Source organism: Vanacampus margaritifer, chromosome 2, assembly GCF_051991255.1.
Source record: "Vanacampus margaritifer isolate UIUO_Vmar chromosome 2, RoL_Vmar_1.0, whole genome shotgun sequence".
NCBI lineage: Eukaryota > Metazoa > Chordata > Actinopteri > Syngnathiformes > Syngnathidae > Vanacampus > Vanacampus margaritifer.
In genome coordinates, this window is record NC_135433.1 from 40,511,050 (window position 1) to 40,532,482 (window position 21,433).

Genomic DNA, 21,433 nt, shown 5'->3' on the forward strand with positions numbered 1-21,433 from the left:
TAGCTCAGCCCAAGAGTTTTTTGGGAAAATCCAGCCCCTGCAGTAACAATCGGAAATTTGGAAGGCATACCTAGAATGAGTAGACCCACCAAAAAAATGTCTCAAGAAGCCATGCTGCAAAAAAACACACACACAGAAAGTCTGCCATTTTGGCAGCGATATTTGATGACTTGCAATAAAACACCAAGCTCAAAATTTGATTACATTTTGGAAACCTCAGCCCGAAGCCAGTTCCATTCAACAATATGACATTTGGTCGAGATGTTTATCATGAATAGACCCAGAAAAAAATCTCAAGAATCCATGTCCAAAAAGATGCAGGTCTGCCATTCTGGTTTGAATCGACCATTTTAAGGTAGAATCTCACTGAATGGCGAAGGCTTGCGAGTGTTTGCGAGCGTAGCAAACATAAAACATGTTCAAAATTTCTTGCCGAAAATAAGAACTGTTTACTACCACTAAAACTGTTTGCAAATGCCTTTGCGTCCTTTAAAAAAAAAAAATCTTTAACGAGCCCTGACGAAAAAACTAACATTTGCTACGTTCGCAAGCTTTCGCCGCTCGGTGAGACGCTACCTTTAGGGTAATTTTCTGGGGATCCTTAAGGACAAACTTGACGGTGAGGTTTATTAACTCATTCACATATTCATATTCATATTATTTCTATTAGTTTAAAAATATATCTACTTTTGTTAACAAGAGTATGAAACCTATAATTTTTTATTGTACATTTAGAACAGATATAAAATTTGCGATTAATCGTGAGTTAACTATTGAAGTCATGCGATTAATTACAATTAAAAAAATATCGTCTGATGCTCCTAATTTTTAATAATCTCTTCTTTTTTTAATTAGGGGCATCAGGCGATTAATTTTTTAAATTGTAATTAATCACATGACTTCACTAGTTAACTCACGATTAACCACACATTTTATATCTGTTCTAAATGTACAATAATTTTTTTTCTAGGTTTTCATACTCTTAACAAAAGTGGAAAAAAATGTGAAACTAAGAAATAGTTCAAATGAATTTTTGACGTCTCTAGCCGTCAATGGCAGTGAATGAGTTAATTTTACATTTGAACCTTATAAAGTATAAAGATGGTTGGTGCTAACTGATGAAACGTGAGTCAGGTTATGCGTGCAGCATGTTAAAAAGTTTGGTAACTAAATAAGAAGTGTGTTCCCCGATTTCCCACCACAACAAAGCGAGTCCCTTGTTAAATTGACTAACACTCTTCGTCTGAATCATTATCACACGCGGAAAGCATCCACAGTGGTTCTTCCATTCACATAAAAGGAAGAATCTGCACACTGAGGGATTTCTGGATGGACAAAAACAGTCTTAGCGGCGTCTGATCTCAGATAAAATGCTAAGAGTGCAGCGCGGATAAAACATGGACGGCTTATCGCGGCGCAGACGTTCGGTCCACTTTGGAGGCTGCTGACGCGTCAGCTCAGATAAAGCCAAGCATCTTCATCGAGCCCCTCGGACACATTTGCACTCTGACTGACTGTTCAGATCCAAACGATTCCTTTTTGCAAATAGACAGCCAGTGCACAAACATTCCTCAGCTGGCGGAGAAAATAATCGTTTTTTGTTTTGTTTTTTCCTCCCTCCCCACCACTCAAACAAACAAAAGTCTTTGGATTGACTTTCAGCTGTTTTTTCTTCTAAAGCAGTAATTCCGAAGCAGAAGGGGACTCTAAACCCTTAATTTGACCAAGCAGATGCTAAAGTAAATTGCACAAAGCATGAAAAGCTCACCATCAAATGCATTCCTGTTTGCTGGCTGGTAAATGTCTGTGAAGCATGTTTAAAGAGTTGGTAGAAAGAATTGTTTTCAGTTAATTACCAGGGGCATTTAAATGTAGCAATTGAGTGTGGTCCATCTGTCTAGTATGCGTGGTTCCAATTTGGTAGCAGTCAGACAAAATTTTATATAGTAATATCTTTAAAGGATCCCTGGAAATGGCCAAAGTTACTTAAAACCGCCACATTAGAAACACATTTGCGGACAAAGACTGAACAAACCCTGGGAACTAATGCTGCATTCAGGGAAATCGGAATTTTCCGATTCCATATCAGGAAGCGCGTACAGGAACGCCCACAGACCGTGAATAACAAAACACAATTTAGCTAAGTATAAAACTAGATAGCTTTCTTCATTCAGAAATATTCGACTTCATGTAACACAATGTACGTGACAGTATGCATGAACTACTGAACTGTATGACATGCTCATGAAATTAGATATAGACATAATATTGACCTTATTCATCATTATTCCTCTTCCATTTGATTTATTCCGAGAAGGCAAGTCTGCTGGAGGTCAAAATGTGTTTTGAGGACCCAAACAAAAAACAATTGATCACTATCCGCCATTTTGGTTGCTTACTTTTGCCTCAAACACTTTCAGGTTGGAACTGGGAAAATCCAACTGGGATAAATCTGATTTCCGACTTTCCTCGAATGCAGCATTAATACAAACAAAGCCTGGACAAGACACGAGGGGTGAAGGGAGCTGATTGGTTGACAGGTTAACAGGTTGACAAGGAACATTGCTGACGAGAACAGGTGGAGACGAAAACCAAACAAGAGGAAACAAGCCAAAACATTAAACAGAACGACATCTTAAAATAGCCACTTGGAACCAAAATTGCAGACTTCCTGTATCTTTTCGGGCTTGGCTTTTTATGCGGGTCTACTCTTGATAGACATGCAGCGAATTACATGTTGCTCTCGGAAGCCAGTTTGGCTTCAGGGTTTGTGTTTGCTGCCATGCTCTGCCCTGACCAAAACTAAAATGCCTGGCAATTCAGCTTTGTCCATCTGGCCAGTATGAGGTCCAAATTTGGCGTGCTTCCCTTTTTCCCACCTTCTAACCTCACTTCACTCTGCCCCCACCTGTCTCTTTCTCTCTCACACACACCCATCGTCTTACCCTCCCCTCTCTCCTTCTCCCTCCCTCATTCTCTCCTCCTTGCTTCCTCCCATCTCTCCATTCTTGCTTTCTTTCTCCACCACTTTCTTACCCCTTCCATCTCTCTCTAACTCTCTTTTTCTCTTTCACTCTCTCTCTCGCTCTCTCTTACACACCTTTCTTCTTTGACTGCTCTCTTCTGAACCCCCTCTCTCTCTTCCTTCCTTCTGTCCCACCTTCCCTCTCGTCGACAAACCTTCCTTTGCTCTTTCTTCCATCCTTGCGCCCTCCCGTCCCTTTCTCTCTTCAAACTTTCTTCCTCTCACCATCTTACCTTTCCGTTCTCTCTGCCTGCTTTCTTCCTTCTCGCTCCCACCTTCCTTACATCCTTCTTATCATTTCTCTCCCTTCTTCTCTCCCTCTCTCTTTCATCCTTCTACCTACCTATTCCTTCCTTCCTGCCTTCATTTCCCCCCTTCCTACTTTTCCTTTCTCACTCCTACCTTCCTTCCTTCTTATAATCTCTTCCTCCCCCACCTTTCTTTCCTCTCTTCCACATTCTTACATTCCCTGTCTTTCCTTCCTTCCTTCCTTCCCTCCTTCCTTCCATGTCTCCTGTCGCATCCCCTCGCGCCCCTCTCCCACCTTCCCGATCTGCCTCACCCAACTATATTCTCATCCTCCCCTCTCATTTCGTCTTTCCCCATCTTCCCAAATCTTCTCTTTATGCCCATTTGATGGTCTCTTTCCTCACTCTCCTCTCTCTCTATCTCACTCCCTGCTCTCTTGCTCTTGTTTCTCTCTCTCTCTCCTCTCTTCTCCCCTCCCTCCATCTCCGGCTGCCCCTCACATCTCCTCCTTCAGAGCGCACTTGCACCACCAGAAGAGAGAAGAGGGGAAGGCACCATCCTCCTCATCTCGTCATCATCACGATGGATTCACCTCGAAGCAGAAGCGTGTGGATTTGTTTGTTTGCGCTCTGGCCGATGTTGTGTGCCGGGACTCGAGCGCAAGGTGAGCGTGCTCGTTGCTTTCATCTCTGCACTTTTTTCTTTCTCTTTCTTGCCCTCCGGTGGAGGACGGTAGAGACGCAGCGGAGCGCGGCCGGCTGCGGAGCTCGCTGGGCCGGCGTGCGCCAGCTGCGAGGCTCGGTCCACTTCGCGGTGCTGCTTCGGTGTGGCAAACTTGTGCATGCGTGCTTTTGTGTCCGGTGGCGCAATTTGTATGCGCAAATAAGCATGAAAGCGCGTTAAAAATGGAACGTGAGTGGGAAAAGTTGCAATTAAAATGTTAGACTTGCTCCTTTCTTTGATGTTTGATATGCAAATAGAACCTTGAAGCTTACGTCTTGGATCTTTAATGGAGAGAAAATATGTTTTTTTTTTTTAATCTTTTCATCTATAAAGTGTGAAGAAAAGATTATGATGAGGATGCATTTGATCTAATCGTCATCTTCACTCTTCGTGCATGCAGTGAGTCATCCTCAAGAGGGTCAGAAGGTAGCTCGTCAAGATGCAAAAAAAAAGTTGAAGGCATCTAGGACGCCATTTGTTCTCTCTTCATTTTCTTCTTTTCCCCTGGGGGTACATTTGATGTCTCCTCTTCTTCATCCTGAGTGTGAAAATGTGTCGTCAGCCTCCTCCTCCTCTCCCTCCTTCTCTTCTCCATCTGTTTCATCTTCTTGTTCATCATTTCTATGAGTGTGCGCTCTGGAGGAAGACAAAACATAAAGGCTGTTTTTTGAGGGCATGTGCCGCTCCCGTGGCCGCTAGGGGGCGACAAAGACAGCTAAAACTTTTCTTCACAGAGCGCGTGCTTCATCTGACAAAATGCAGCAAAAAGTTTTGATTTGCTGTCTGCCTTCAGGCTGAAATATGGACCAAAATGGTACATTTGGAACAATACAGGATGAATAACACATTCTTCTGTAAAGCAGAAGACGGATTTGTCAAGATTGAAGTCGATCTTACTTTGGGCTTCCAGGATCGGGAAGACCACTATTTGAGTATCAATATCTTGCCATTGATTCGAGTTTGCGGAACACTGGTATCAGAGTATCAATATGCCAGTATTTATATTTTATCTGGTAATGGATTCTGGTATTAGGAAGGCTGGTGTCAGGGTATTGTCAGGTGAAGTACTGGTAGTAGTATTATTATTCTAGTATTGATATTTTCTCCTGGGAATATTTATTTTAATTTGAGAAGTCTGGTCTCAGAGTATTGTCATTTTATACTGGGAAATCTTTTCGGTAAAGCTGGTTTTGTAGATTTTTATTTATTTTTTTACTGGGGATCAATTCCAGTTTTCAGTGCGTTGGTCAGACTCTTGATATGCTCTCCTGGGAATGAAGAAGGTTGGTATCAGTGAATCAAAATGTTCTTGTGGGAATCAACCCCAGTTTTGAAAATGAAGGCATTGTACATATATATGTATATATCAATGCTTCTCCATTATTTTTTTTATGACAATCAACCCCCGCCCACCCCCAGGGAGACAGAAACCCTCCGCCTCCACGACACTTCTGCATAGGACTTGCACCCTCTCTGACAATGGGAGGACCACTGCCACCTACTGCAGTGGATGTGCCATTACACCTTATTTTAGTATGGCAAAAAGACAAATGACAAAAAAAACCTATGCTCCTTGAGGTCAGAAGCTGTATATACAGAATATGTGTACATAGATACACACTGTGGACTTTTCGCTGTGTAGACAGAAAATAAGGTGAAAAAAGTGTGGAGAAAAAACAAAAACTAATTAAATAATAGCTTATTGGTGGTGTCGGGCCAAAATCTGGTACCTGCGAAAATCGCCACTTTTCATGAGTTCCCCAAAACAAAAATTTTTCAACCATTTACATTGCATCATCAAAGAGAACAAGTCCGATTTGTCAATAATTTATTTAAAAAATGACACCCCCATGTGTGGACTGACCAAAAGTATAGATTTTTGAAAAAATACGAAATTTGCCAAATTGTGTTTTACGAGGTTTTGGCCAGCGACATTCGGGTTTTTGCACGGGTTTACATGGCCTTTCGAAACCTGAATATTGCCAATATTGGGGTTTTGAAAGGGTTATTGACTGCATATAAATGTAGTCAGTGTTGCTAAGGCTGATTGATATCAGAGTATTAATGTTTTTTCCTGGGGATTGATTCAATACTGGTATAGAAATGTTGATATTTTCTCCTGGAAATTAATTCCAATATTAGGAGGGCTGTTATTGGTACCAATACTTCAGTCTCAATATTTTCACCTGGGAATCAATTCCAGTATTTGGAAGATTGATCCGTCTGTCTGAGCATCAATGCTTCAGTATCAAAGTTTTCTCCTAGAAGCTGATTCCAGAAAACTTTGTCCATGTAGCATTTGTTTAGCTTTCAGACAGCATATGCTTCCATGTTGATGCTTTCCACATTGTGATCCATGTATAAACACAAGGATTATGGATAGAGTGATGAAGGTGATGATGATGATGTTGCAGCTCATCTCTGTGTTCGCCTTTCCTTGGAACTGTAATGCTGTCGGGGGCGCTTCTAAAATAACCCTACACGGAGGTGGGAAGCTAATGCACAAAATTGTGACCTCAGGCCTCACGGTGATAAATAAGTCAGAAGCAGCCTGGGAATGCTCATGTTAAAGTGCTAACATCAATATAATCAGGTTACAGTAACAACAACGTGAAGTGCTTTTTACTACTGATGTACCGTAACGCCGTGAGTTGCTAATTCTGCATTCCAGTATCGGAAGAGCTGGTATAGTAGTAGCAATATTTTCTCCTGGGAATCGATTCTATTATCGGGAAGGGTACTATCTCAGTAAAGCTATTTCAATATTGGTGATTTTGTCCTGGGAATTGATTGCGGCAAAGGGAAGGCTGGTATCCGAGTAGTATCGTTTTATGTGACGCTAAGGGGCTAATTGGCTAACAGTGTCAGGATGCATACAAAGTAGTGAAAAGTGAAGAAAATCAACAGTTCTGAGTGAAGACTTGATCATTTACATTTTCACCTAGAAACCGGTTTCAGTTTCGATATTGACTGATATTTTATCCTGGGAACTTTGATTAAAAACAATCATCAGAGTTGTTGCTCTAGACAAAACACAGAAAATGTGTGAGAGAAATCATGACGTGATCAAATCTCACATCTGAGTGCTTGTGAAGGATCATTTGTACGTGTGCCCAGGTTGGAACCAATAGCTTTTGATCGATTAGGTCATTCACATGCAGGCACATACACACACTCGCGCACACTCCCTCTCCCTGCCACGTGTTATCATCATCACGTATGATCTCCCTTTCTGTCTGCATTTCATCTCCCCGCCACAGATCTCCCCGACAAGAGCAAACGACTTTAATCGCAGTCTAATGACAGATAATGGCACCGCACGCTGGGCTCATTTGCATGCCGACGGTCACTAGCTCGCCCGTTAGTTTGCTCACTCCTTCCTCCGGAGGTCTCCTCTTATTTCCATTTGGGATTTTAATGGCAGAACTCAGGCGGCGGCGTTTCTTCACCGCCTGAGGTGACGAACGATGGCGAATGACTGCCGCCTGCTGTAGAGGTTAAAAGCTGTTTACTTGTTGGTGTAAAATTCAAAGTGATAATCGTCGACAACGCGAAGACCTAAAGCTAATGATTGAATGCTAACTCTCTACTAATGCCAAATGAGAGCTAAGACCTGTATGATTAGATCTCAAACTATGGAGCCACATCAAACGTATATAAATATATGTATATATTTATATACAGATTTGGGAGGGTTACTTTTAAAATGTAATCCATTACAGTTACAAGTTACCTGCTAAAAATGTAGTTAGTAACGTAATCCAAGTACCATCATATTAAAGTAATGTAACTGGATTACTTCATCATCATCGATTACTCCAATATTGAGTATGCTCATGAAGACAAAATAAAAATAAATATCACCGCAATATATAGTATATTCTATACAATGTGCCCCTGGTATTTGCGGGTGATAGGGACCCGGGCAGCCTACAAATAGCAAAAATATGTATGTATATGTGTGTATGTATATGTATATATATATATATATATATATATATATATATATATATATATATATATATATATATATGTGTGTGCATATATGTGTATATATATATATATATATATATATATATATATATATATATATATATATATATATATGTGTGTGCATATATGTGTATATATATATATATATATATATATATATATATATATATATATATATATATATATATATGTGTGTGTGTATATATATATATATATATATGTGTGTGCATATATGTGTATATATATATATATATATATATATATATATATGTGTGTGTATATATATATATATATGTGTGTGTATATATATATATGTATATATATATATGTATATGTATGTATATGTATATATATATGTGTATATGTGTATATGTATATATATATGTGTGTATATATATATATGTATATGTGTATATATATGTATATATAAATGTATATATGTATATATATATGTGTGTATATATTTATGTGTGTGTATATATATATATATATATATATATATATATATATATATATATATATATATATATATATGTGTGTACGTATATACACAAATCAAACGGTCAAACTGTCAAAGCAAATCAAGAAGACTGGGAATCGTAATGCTAATAACAAAGCAATGCACTGAACACCGAAACAGCAGAAGTTAATATGACAGTGGGGAGCTGTCAATTGTTGGGCCACTGCAGTGTCTGTTTAAAAGGCAGAAGCTGATGAAACACGGTCCTTCTTTGACGTCTGTTGCTTCAAACAAAAATGGCAGACTTCCTGTGTCTTTTAAGGCGTGGCTTCTTGGGGCTTTTTGTGGGTCTACTGTACTCATGAAAGACATGTCTACCAAATGTTATGTTGCTGAGTGAAACTGGCTTCAAGGACTGAATTCTCAATGAGTACTAATGATCGGAGTTATCCCTAGAATTTCGTGTTCAAGTCAAGTTTTTTGCAAGCCTACTTATGATAGATATGTCTGAGAATTTCATGTTGCTAAGTGAGCCTGGTTTTAAGGGCTAAACTTTCAAATATTATTTAATGATCTGAGTTATCAGAATTTCATGTTCAAGTCTGTAAACTGGGCCTGTTTCAAACCAATTTAGAAGACTCCCTTTGCATTTTACAGCATGGGATTTTGAAACTTTGTTGTGGGTCAAATCTTGATAAACATGTCTACCAAAGAGTTTACGTAGCTCCAAACCTTTCAGAAGTAACTCAACACTTTAAAAATAGTTCAATATTTCACACTTTTTCTTTTTAACTCCCTATGCAGAGTTAAATTAACACGACAGGAGTAGACAATTAACTCTTCTCAGACACTCCTAAGTGGGCCGGAACATTAAAACCATGGTATATAACTTAAAAACAATTGCCGTCAGTTATACACCGATTTGCAGGCCAGCTCTAAATAGCGGGCCTCAACTGTAACTATATTGTTCCAAAAAAACAAAACACAGATGCAAATGGAACGCAGCAACACTTGGCCCATATGAGTTCCGGGTGTGTTATATCTACCTGTTTTGCATACATATTGGTCCCAGAATGCATTGTGTGGCGCAGTAAATGAAGTTTTAGGACGTTAATCCATGTCATATGCAAAAAATAACCCAACTATGGGTCAAAAATGGACCGATCCTCTACTTGGGTCAATTTGACCCAATTTTGAGTCAAGAAATGTGTCTTTTAGTGTAAAACAACTCATAAATGTTGGTTATATCCTTTACTTGGGTCAAAAAATGGTGTCATTTTGTATAAAATAACCCATAAAGTTGGGTCAAATTGACCCATAAAGTGGATTGGTCCATTTTTGATCCATAATTGGGTTACTTTTCACCCAACTGTTTTTAGAGTATGTGTTTGTGTTACCAGTAGCTGAATGTGTGTCATGTTCAGCACGTTTATGCTTGATTGTTTCATCGTCTATTGTTCTATTTCTTTTATTTTTTTCAACAAACCGTGACTTTGGGTTGTGTGTAAAATAATGACATCCAGGTCACTTCCGTGTACAAGTTGCATTGCTCATCTGAGAAATTACAAATGTATATGCTTTGATTTTGGCTGTCTGATTAATAGGTCCGACATTACTCATTTTTTTGCTTCACAAGATCATCTCACGGGTCGGATTAAACCCCTTTGCGGGCCTGATCCAGCCGACGGGCCGCATGTTTGTCACCCCTGCTCAAACCCAAGTCCTTGACCATACAACTGAGCTATCCATCCACAAGATATGTTGGACGTTGTAATGAACTTTAACGTGATCAAACGTACATCAGTTCAACTTGAACAAGTTCAAATTTGCAGTGGGCAAAACTGTTGTTACGTCGGCTCGTCATTGATGGGTAACCACCTTTCGGTGAGTCCTTTATGATGTGAAGCCAAGAATAAATACTCGTACTGAGAAGGACCGTCTATAGTGACTCGGATGGACTGATGTAAATCTCCTTCAGTCCATGTATTTTTTTTTCGAGGCTTCAACTTGAACTGAAAACGACTTGATGGGCCCAAACTCCTTTTGTCTGTTGGTGTTTCCCAGTGATGAACAAGGCAGAAGGGACTTGTCTCTCAAACTGGAGATTTGCAGACTCAAGGCGGAGTTAATCTAACACTGTTGCTATTTCATCCAGCTTTAGGGTCATGAATTTGAATAAGGTCCTAGGGGGCACCGCCCAGCTAATTTGGGAAGTCACTTAAATGTATGTATGGGTAAACCCTTGAAACTTTCATTTGACCGCTTGCTTAGGTTTTAAAGACCCATGACGTTGTGGCTTGGAAGCAACCTCCAATGTTAGCGTTAGCACCTCTTTTGGGACAGTGGAAGAATGACGGCGTCGCGGAGCCATGTTTTTTCCCCCCTGCACTCGAGAGTAATTACCGGCACGCTCAAGGCAGAAAGTCAAGCTCCTCTTAAAGGAGTTGCTTGTTTAAACCGAGGAAGCTTGAGGGGAACATTAGCTTCCCTCCATTAAACTTCGCAGCTCATCATCAAGCGTCCTTCAGCTGAACAAAACAACATGGAAGCACTGGAGCCAGTTTGCTTTGTGCTCATATTTCCTCTTCAGATTCACTTATGGAAATAAGCACGGCCACGAAAGGCGAAAGTCAAGGTCGAGAGGGATGAATGGGGATTTATTAAGTCAGGGAAGGCTGAGATTTTATTATCAGTCGGGTAGTGATGGTTGTGGAAACGTTTCCACCAGACCAGGGCATGATCCAGATAAGAGGAACGACCTCCAAGACTTTGCCGCCGGCTATTCATCATGTTTTCATTGGGAAAAGAATGTCTCTAGCCTTTTTCTTTGTGAAATCTGTTTTCATTGACCCACAGGGGCCTTTGAACTTCAACTTTAATAACAACTATTTGTAACTACAAACGTGCATTGTGATCTGATTGAGTTGTAGTTTTAATTTGACTTTTTTTTTTGGGGTCAGTTAAACAATTTAGTGGGGCTACTAGTTAGGTAAAGCCAAGTTTTACAATAACCCATGGTGCAACTGTGGGTGTGTCTTTGAATTCTGCTTAACACCAACTGTATCACTTGATGTAATCTATTTTGTTTAGGAAAAATGTCCCACTTTGGTTCGAAAAACTGTGCTTTTTGGAAAACTATGGCCAATATAAAAATGATATATTTAATACAGACTAGTGTATGAACTCTGCTTAGCAATAACTGACTAAAAGCATCTTGTTGGCTTGTGATTTGTCATTTTGTCACATGAATTATTATTTTTTAATGTTTATAAATGATCTTTTGGAAAACTCAACATTTTATATTTAATAGAGTAGCCAATATTATATATCTGTTTTGGGTTTATTATTATTATTTATTTTTTTTGGCCTTGTGGAGGTCAATTTATTGACTTAAGTTGCATGTGCCCCAATACTTTTTTCCACATATTTTTTTGCCCGGTGGCATTCCCACAGTTGTTCCTCACAACCCGAGTGACAGCTTCTATTATTTTTCCCATTTTATCCCTCACTGACTTACTACGATGAATGTGTGTGTTTGTGCGCGTGTGTGCGCATGTGCGTGCGTGTGTGAGCTGCCATCTGCTCTCTGGATTCATTGTCTTGAAGCAGAGGAATAGCGACTGGTATATTACATGAATGTAATATAGCAGCAATACACCACGCCCCTGTATTTTTATATTGAATACAGAGTCATGATTTGCATTTCAAAATAAACATGTGTAATAAATTCCTTATTGTGTCCATCCGTCCTTCCTTCCTTCCTTCCTGGAGCAAGAAGACGATGAAAAGTGTTTCCTGTTACACAAGCTTTTTACAAATGCATACCGTATAAATGCAGATTGCATAAACTTCACCTACGTGTTTTGACCTTGAGTTGTTGCCGTAGTTAGCGGTCAAAGATGGCACCTCAGATAGCGCAAGGGACTCAGATCGTGCCTTGACTAACATTTTAGTCTTATCTGCTCCTGTTTTAGTTGGGTATTAACTGTCCTATTTTAGCTTTACCATCAAAGTCTTAGTTAGCTGAATATCTCTTTAGTTAATTAGTGTGTTAACAAGTTATCTTGTTTGCCACTTATGTGGTTAATTACTAATGTACAGCTAATTAACCACTTCTGTGTTCGAACATCCGAGCTTGCTAGTTAGGGAGTTTATTTAGTTAGCTAGTAGATAGGTAGGTAGGTAAGTAGCTAGCTAGCTTTCAGCAGATAGTTTGCCACTTCTTTCTCCCAACATACTACAAGCTTTCTGGCACCACCTTAGTTTGCTACTTAGTTAGTTAGTCAGTTAGTTACAGTAGGTTAGGTAGGTAGTTATGTGAATACAGTTAGTTAATTGAGTTAGTTTGTTTGTTAGCTAAATATCTAGTTAGATTGTTTGTTAGCTAGTTGGTTAGATAGAAATTTAGTAGCTACACTTAATGGAGGATTAGTACCAAGGAACATTCGCCTCAAAATAGGCACATTTTCTTGAACGGGCCATACAGTTGGAAAGTTGCACATTTCCCTTCCATCTTTCATAAGTGATGCTAAAAACCATTTACTGCTATCTGCAGTAGAATGATGATTTTTGTTGTTGTGTTGATGAATCCCATCACTCTCAGTGTGCATTTGTTGCTAATGCATTCGCGTGATGGTGACAGAGTCATCACATGACAAAATATAAATGTGTTGTTTTTCTCATTGAGATCATTTTTAAACATGTTGGGCCACGCGTGACTGAGACATTAAGACGAAGGATGAATTACATTTGAAAAAACACATCAAATGGAATACTAAGAGGGAAATAAAAGGATCGCTAATAGGTAAATAAATGGATTACTAACAGAGAAATAATGCAGAAATCATTCTTTTCCAATTTTGTTCATTTGAAGCATGTGTGAGACCATCAATTCTCACTGTCTGAGGACACAGAAAAATTAAACAGCTCAAAGTCTAACCATGGGTAATTGCACCTATTTAATGGGTTTTCAACGTATTCAAGCCAAACCTATTACATGTTGCTATGTGTAACACACTAAAGATGTCAAACTAGTTGAAGTACATTTAGCTCCTTGAAGGAGGTAACTTGTGCAATTAACTACTTGAAATAACTAACCAACTATCTAAAGTAAGTGAATCCTAAAGAACATAGTAACTAGCTGAAGAACATAGCTTCCTTACATAACTTGTAATAAATAAGCAATTGAAAATAATTACTTGAAGTGCAGCACAGTAATTAACTTGTTGAAGTGAGTAGTTGAATGAATTGATTAGCTAATAGAAGTAACCAATGAAAAGTGACTAATTTGTTAGTAACCAGTTGAAATGTAGAACTAGCCTGGAAATCCAGACTCACTCGCCGCTTTCCCGGAGAGTGAGTCTGGTCAACCGTCCTATCAGTCGCATTTCTGAGGCGGGGCAAACCTGAGCTAACAGACAGTGGAATGAACCAATGAGCGAAGAGCGGAGTGATGTCAGAAATGCGACTCATTTGAAGTCTTTTTTTTTCTTTTCTGCGGAGAAGGAATACAAATCCAAAACGCCTTTCTCCTCCCCTCATGAATAAGTAAATATGTTATATAACAGAAGAAAAACAGAGAAGAAAAACAGAATTTTCAGTACACAGTTCACACCTGTTTTCATCTTTTAGACAAAATATACTCTCAGTGTACTTTTCGTACTTTTTTCCCAAAACAAAATCTCACAAACAAATTGAACTTGACAGCTCCTAATGTAGTATAGTTGTGGGAGCTGTGTGTGCGTTCTCTCTCACGAACAGAATATGTTTTCACGCAGGACACTGAGAAGGAATTTTAGACAAAACAAGGTACCAGTTAGGTTAAGGTCAAGTTATACTGAGTTCAACACTATTTCACCTGCTCTACACATCTATAAAACATTTCAACATGGTTAAAATATAAAATAAAGAATTAAAAATGTTAATAATGTCAACAAGAGACAGTAGTGAATGACTTAGGTGGTCGTTGCGGGAAAAACTTGAAGAGTGAAGAGTGACGTTACTCACTAAGACGACGTCACGCAAATAGTAACTAGTTGGAAATAGTTAAGTTTACTACATTAACCTAACCCTTTAAGCTGTAATAAGTATCTGAAAGTAACTAGATGAAGTAAGAAGCTTGTTGAAAGAAATACAGTAATAAATTAAAATAAGTAATTACTTAAGTGAGTTATTTGTTAAACTAGTCCCCACTTTTAAGGTAGTGACCTGTTAGCAAGTTAGTCAGTTACTCAGGCAGAAGCTAGTAGAATCTGGGTCACAGATGGCATGATAATGGTAGTAACTAATTAAAGTGACTAAATGAAATGAGTGGGTAGTTCAACTAACCAGTTAAATGAAAAAAGTTTGTTAAGGGTAGTAAATAGCTTGATGAGTTGAAGTTAAAAAAAAAAAAAGTTAAAGAAAATAACGTGTAGAAGGAAGAAGGTACTAGCTCATTAAGGGACATAAGTTGAAGTGAGTAGTTAAAATACGTAAGTAGCTAGATGACATCTGGTTAAGTGTAGTAACTATTTGATTTCAGTAACTTGTTGAAGTGAGATAAATAAATGCAGTAGCTTGTTGAAGAAAACTCATTAACGAGAGCAACCATATGAAGTGACCAGTTAATAAAAGTAAGTAGCTTGTTGAAGTAAGTAAGTAGGTAAGTGTGTGGAGTGAGTAGCTTGTTGCAGTAATTGCATATATTTTTTCTCCCGCTCACTTTCTCATCCTGCCTCTCTGCTCTCTAATTTTGCGCTAACGTGATGCTAATGAAACGAGGAGGCGAGCACTCCAGCGCCGTGTCTTCACCTTCGGGCTGTTTGTTAGCGCCTCTGCATTTCAATTAATCAATTAACGCCTTGGCCACACACACACACACACACACACACACACGCACGCACACACCCACATACACACACACACACACACACACACACACGCGCGCACGCACACACGCCGGCTCCTGTTGAATAATGCAACAGTCTTAATCAGCTTGTTCCATCCACACTCAGGGAATGTAAATGATGTGAGGAAGTACTCGAAGCTAAGAGCTAGATTAGCTCTCAGCATGAAAGGCGATCGGAGTTGTTTCACGCGGCCTCCGTGATGCATTAACCCTTCTTACGTGCACTCACTGGAAACTGGGCACAGGAACACATCTAAAAAAAAATCATCCCTATTCTTGTACAATTCAGCAAAAAATGTCGATGTTATGGTCATTTTTTTGGTAATCTTTTACATCATTATTTTTCTGAAAATATGTCAGTTCTTTCTTGAAAAACTTTGATTTGTAAAATGATGACATACAAACTTGATCCATATGAGTTTGACTTAACTTTACCCCTTTAAGCTTACGATATAATTCTGGTAGTATATTGTAATTATTTTCATGTAATGATTTTTTCTTTTCATTTAGGCAAGATAAAAGTGTGTTATCGTAGCAGTATCTGAGGTGGAAGCTGTGCATTGATGTTTTCTGCCTGAGTGCGATCACCAAAACAACATTCCGACGTGATCGGAATGAACCCCAAAAACGCAGCAAAGCGCTTTGGGACTTTTCTTTTTTAGGCATAAAAGAGCGCCAAAGTGCAAGACCTTGTGTGTGTGTGTGTGTTTGTTGGGGCTGATGGATGGAGCTCATCTGTATTCAGGGTCCCCGCCTCCGTCCTGGACCCTCCGGGCTCTTTGTTATTCAAAAAAGAAAAAGTGGACAATGAGCTGTGGGTTCTCATTCCCTCTCGCCTGCCTCGATGAGTTACGGGGGGGGTTTAATTGTGCCTGGAGAAGTCTCAAATGCTGGGGCAGATTAATTTAGAATCTCGGGATGGACACGCTTAAATGCTGATTTATTTTTTTCCCCACTCAACTTGACTGCAACTGTTTCGTGACTTTTGACAACTTTTAAGTGCTAAGCAAAATGGAAACTGTGAACAGAAATGCTGCATTCCAGACAGCTGGGCTCGAGACAAGTGACTTTTTGCAATGCAATGCAAATACATTGTTGTTGCAATACATTACAGGTAGATACTAGATAGATTTTGATTGATAAATCACAAAAGTTGCATACATTTTGACTTACGTATAAAAACAATCGATATGATTGATACACAGTAGCGAGCTATGACGTTAATATTTGCCAAATCAAATGTGAAGCCCTTTGAGATTCTTGTGATTAAGGGCTATATGAATAAACTTGACTTGTGATTCAAATTCATACAATACTATATTTTAAGTACAGGCTATAGCTGCTGTGTATTAGGTATGATAGAATAGATGAATATGTTTTTTTGTTGCTATTGAAGACAAATGCGTTCCAGTAGATGAATTGTATCTCCTGTTTGGCCTTTACAAAAAATAATGTATCCTGCTGCAACAATTGGTGCAGAACCGAGATTAATTTCTTCATCCTTCATTGAGATTACACACAATTAAAATGGCTGACCTTTATAAAAATGCATGTATTATTTTTATTAGAGGAATAAAGTTCCTATCTATTTATCTTTGAAATCTTTTTTAAATGTCATGACTGAGTTGGTAGTGAGCTTCTACTCATCTCTGGTCTTGGTTTAAAGATGAAAAAGTTACAGTGTGGGCTTCTTTCAATCCCAAACCTGAAAAAGTCACCGTGGGAAAAGTGATGTTTTTGAACAATAAAGTTAACAAACAACAACAAGCTGCCAAGATTTAGCATCCTACGCCCAATTAGAAACTCTAACCATTATTTGAAACCATACCCCCGAGCTTGAAACCCCAATTTGATATCCCAACTCTGGCTCGAAACCCCTAATTCGAAACCCCTTCCCAAGCTTGAAACTCAATTTTTTTAATCCTAACCCTAATTAGGGCTTGAGTACTTACTCCAGGCTTGAAACCCCATTTTAGCATCCCAACCCTAATTTGAAACCTTACCCCAGGTTTGAAACCTTAACCTTAGCATGAAACTTAATTTTGAAACCCTAACCCATATTTAAAACCGTATTTTAACTCTTTTACTGCCCAAAACGTTAAATGACGTTTAGTAAAAACCTACGGAGGGCCGCCAAGGACGTTAAAAGACGTTCTCCAATTTTTTTTTTTTTTGGAAACGGGTGGAGGAAAGCCTTGGCCAGCTGTGGTGAAAGATTCAAGCAGATCTAGTTAGCCTAATGACTATTTTTGGCCCCTAGATGGCAGCAATGACTCTCTTTTGACAAGATTGGGTAGGCGTCAGTAGAAGACGAGAGGCGGAGCTAGAGGGGACAATGGCTGGGGATGGGAAGCGAAAATGGCGACCGGTTGCAAGCAGCTCACGCTTGAGCATTTTTTTCAAAGACGAAAAGCATCGACCAACGCTAAAGAGCACATTGCTAACGACGATGATCATCATCGATGATGATGATGGTGACGCCGAAGTTGGAAGCGTTGACGCGGCGGCTATGACCACGTCATAAAGCCTCACCGGCTAGCGATGCTAACACCGGAAAACGCGGAGCACAAGCGAGCACGCTCAGGCGGACGTTCAATCGGACGACGAAGAGTGCCCCGAGTACAATGCATATTCATCGGAGGAGTGAGTACAGTCTGCTACTTGTTATTCCCCGGAAAAAAAGGCGGTCAAGAAAGTGTAACGTCTGCACGCGAAACGGACAATCGAAGTGAAACGTATCTGTTGTGCAAATCCTGCTCCCTCTCCTTGCACGCAGGGCAGTGTTACAAAAAGAAAAACTGTATTTGAAACATCCGCATAATTGTAAATAGTACCACAGTTGCACACATTTGTAAATAGTTTGCGAAATTGTTTTGTCAAATTGTTACACTGTTGAATGTAAATAAACGTATTTTGCAATCTAAAAACACTTTTTCATTGTTGGTGGTGGTGTATTACAGAAGTAAAGCACTATTTAGGTGTTTGTGGACAAAAAGAAGTGTAGAATTCACTAGAGTACATGAAATAACATTGTTTCACAAACAGCTTGTTTTCTCCTTTTATTGTTTCAAAACAAAGCATTTGGGTGAAACTAAGCATTTTCTATTGTTGATTACTGAAAAACGGAATAAGGTAGAAACAAACTTTTTTTTCTGATGAAAGATGAGAGTTCAATCTTTCATTTGGTAGTATGTGTGTTTCCATAGTCCAAATACAACATTTTCTGTGGACCTTGAAAGATCACTCAAAATGCTTAAATCGGCAGGCACCCACGGCAGTCAAAGAGTTAAAACCCTAACCCTTGATTGAAACCTTACACCAGTTCTACAATTTGAAACCTTACACCAGGTTTGAAACCCTAGTTGTAGCGTGAAAATCAACTTTGAATCCCTAATCCTTTAAAACCACAATTTGAAATTTGACCTTGGCTTGGAACACTAATTTGAAACCCTATTCAGAACCCCCAACCCTAATTTGAAATTCTAACTTAAAGGGATACTCGGAATTTAGAATTTTATTGAACATATAAACATAAACACAATTCAAGTATAAAATACAAGTTGAAGAAGAAGGAGACAAATTTGTCAATAATATCACAGTTTACAGTTTACATGTTCAAAAAGGGAGTTGGAAGAAGTTGAAAACGTATCTAGTCCTACCCGTTATGTTTTGACTTATTTCATTATTGATACGATAATAGGTTAATATATCGTATCAATGAAATAAGTTTACTTGACTCATTTAGCCGTTTTCAGCAGTAAGAAGTTAATATTTTGTCTATAATTTGATACCCTTCATTATTTTTTATGTACAATTCATACCTTTAAAAACACATTGTGCCATTTGCAGACGAAAAAAAACTGACATCACTCAGGGTTCAGAAAACGACCAATCACGGTTCACTTGTTTTCTGGGTTTGGTCATGTGAACTGAGCCATGATTTGTCATTACCTGAGCACACGTGATGTTATTTTCAGGCAACAAATGGCATTCTTTTTTTCTTTTTAAAAAAGCTACAGTATATGAAAAATAATAAAATAATAATAGAGAAAATATGAAGTTCTGACTGTTGAAAATGACTAAATGGTTGTTCCTTTAAACCCCCAAACCCTAACATTTAACCCTAATATGAACTCCTAACCCTAGCTCGAAACCTTCATTTCTCCAAATCTTCTCCATGACTAAGTCTTCAAAAAATTGAAATGTCTATTGTTGTATTCATGGCCGGAATGTTAAACATGAGGAAAAGAGATGAGTTTCTCCAGCGTCTTGTTCAAGTGCAGCAGACACATCGAAAAAAGTACAAGTGCTGTGACGGCCAGCAAAGTGCGCTTGCTTAACATTCCACCAAGTAGTCGGGGTCACGTCCGTGTTGGCCGTTTGAACAGTCCGACGAGTATTTAGATCAGTTTTTCCTCCAGCGCTCTGGAGACTCTTAAAAGGACAAAAAAAAAAAAACTTGACTCCATTTCCTCTTTTTCACAACCTCAGAGGGGAGTTTTGGCAAAAGTATTGGGACACATACGGGAAGTTGAATAAGTGAAGAAAATGTGGACAAAAGTATCAGGGCACCGACGTGAAGAAAATGTGAAGTTTGGACCAAAGTGCTGGGACGGAAAGTTATTGGGACAACAAAAGGAAGTGAAAATGGTCTTTGCACAAAAGTATTGGGATGACTTATTGGCGAACAAGTTAAGAAAATATGGATTGAAGTACTGAGACCCCTACAGGAAATGAAGAAAATGGACAAAAGTAGGGATGAGCGTGAACTGATATCAAGTTTCGGTATCAGTGCCGATACCGGTATTGGCCGCCCAAATTAAGTGAAAATGGTAGTTGGACGAAGGGCTTGGGACACCAACAGTAAATTGAAAAGTAGAGACTAGAGCAGGGGTGGGCAAACTTTTTGACTTGCGGGCCACAATGGATTTGAAATTTTGACAGATGGGCCGGACCAGGAGCATTTGGACCTCATAGCACAGTAAAAACACAGATAAATGTACAACCCAATTTACTTATAGTGTGCACTTAGGACTGCGTTTTTCAAATGTGCAAAATCCACATATTTAAAACAGCTTTTCCAATAGCTTCATTTTTATTGTTTTAGCTCAACTTTTGCTGTGTTTTTATGCTTTGTAAAGTGACCTTGGGTGTTCTGAAAGGTGCTGTTTTTAAATGAAATGTATTATTATTATGATTATTATAAAATAGCCCTAATCCAGGTAGTACGTTTGCCTCAATGAATATGCGAGATGCGGCATTTACACACTATTTGGCAAAGTGGGAGGAGAAATCTAAATAGATTATAATAGCACATACACTGTGATCTGTCAAACCTGGTGACTGCATCTATTATTAATAGATTTCAATTCAAGGCGTAAAGTTAAAGAATTTTTTTCCATTGGCCCACCCATTTTTAACCCGTGTGACACATGCGGCTGCATGATAGCCGCTGCTGCCTGTCACGCGCTGAGGACAAAGCGCGTACATCCAATCCGTCTCTGACCACTTTTCCATCTCCGTGGGGGACGCATAGCACACGGTGTTTGTGCAGCAGCTCAAAAAGAAGCCAAAAGCCAACGAGGAAACGCTCATAGAAGTGCTCGACGCACGCCCCGGTGATGTATTCACCAATATCAACAGTCTCCTGCATGCGCGCTCCTCACCTCACCCATGACAGCATGTAGAAAGACTATCTTCAGCTGTCAAAAGGATCAAAACACGCAACAGTGCCACAATGTTGACTGATAGACTGAACTCTTTGTCCCTGCTTTCTTTCAAAAAAGAATTGACCGATTCTCTGGACTATCAGGACATTATTGCTGTGTTCAACACAAAACCGTGCCGTCTCCTGCTGTAAATGTCCAAATCCAATAAGTAAAGATAAGATCCACTGATTGTCACACCCATCTAAGTGGGGCGAAATTTGTTCTCCGCATTTGACCCATCCCCTGAGGGAGCGGTGAGCAGCAACAGCGCCGTGCTCGGGAATCATGTGGTGAGCTAACCTCCCAATTCCAACCCTTAATGCTGAGTGTCAAGCGGTCCCATTTTTATAGTCTTTGGTATGACCCGGCCGGGAATTGAACCCACG

General features: G+C 39.2%; 1 protein-coding gene across 1 annotated transcript in view; it reads left to right on the forward strand.

Annotated features, from left to right (window-relative positions):
- The first annotated feature begins 3,772 nt into the window (after positions 1 to 3,772).
- Positions 3,773 to 21,433, forward strand: part of LOC144043497 (contactin-associated protein-like 4) — a 92,288-nt gene continuing 74,627 nt past the window's right edge. Inside the window, exon 1 of the mRNA XM_077557198.1 lies at positions 3,773 to 3,938. Coding sequence (XP_077413324.1) covers positions 3,857 to 3,938 — 82 coding nt within the window. The 5' untranslated portion in view covers positions 3,773 to 3,856. The remainder of the gene's footprint in view (positions 3,939 to 21,433) is intronic.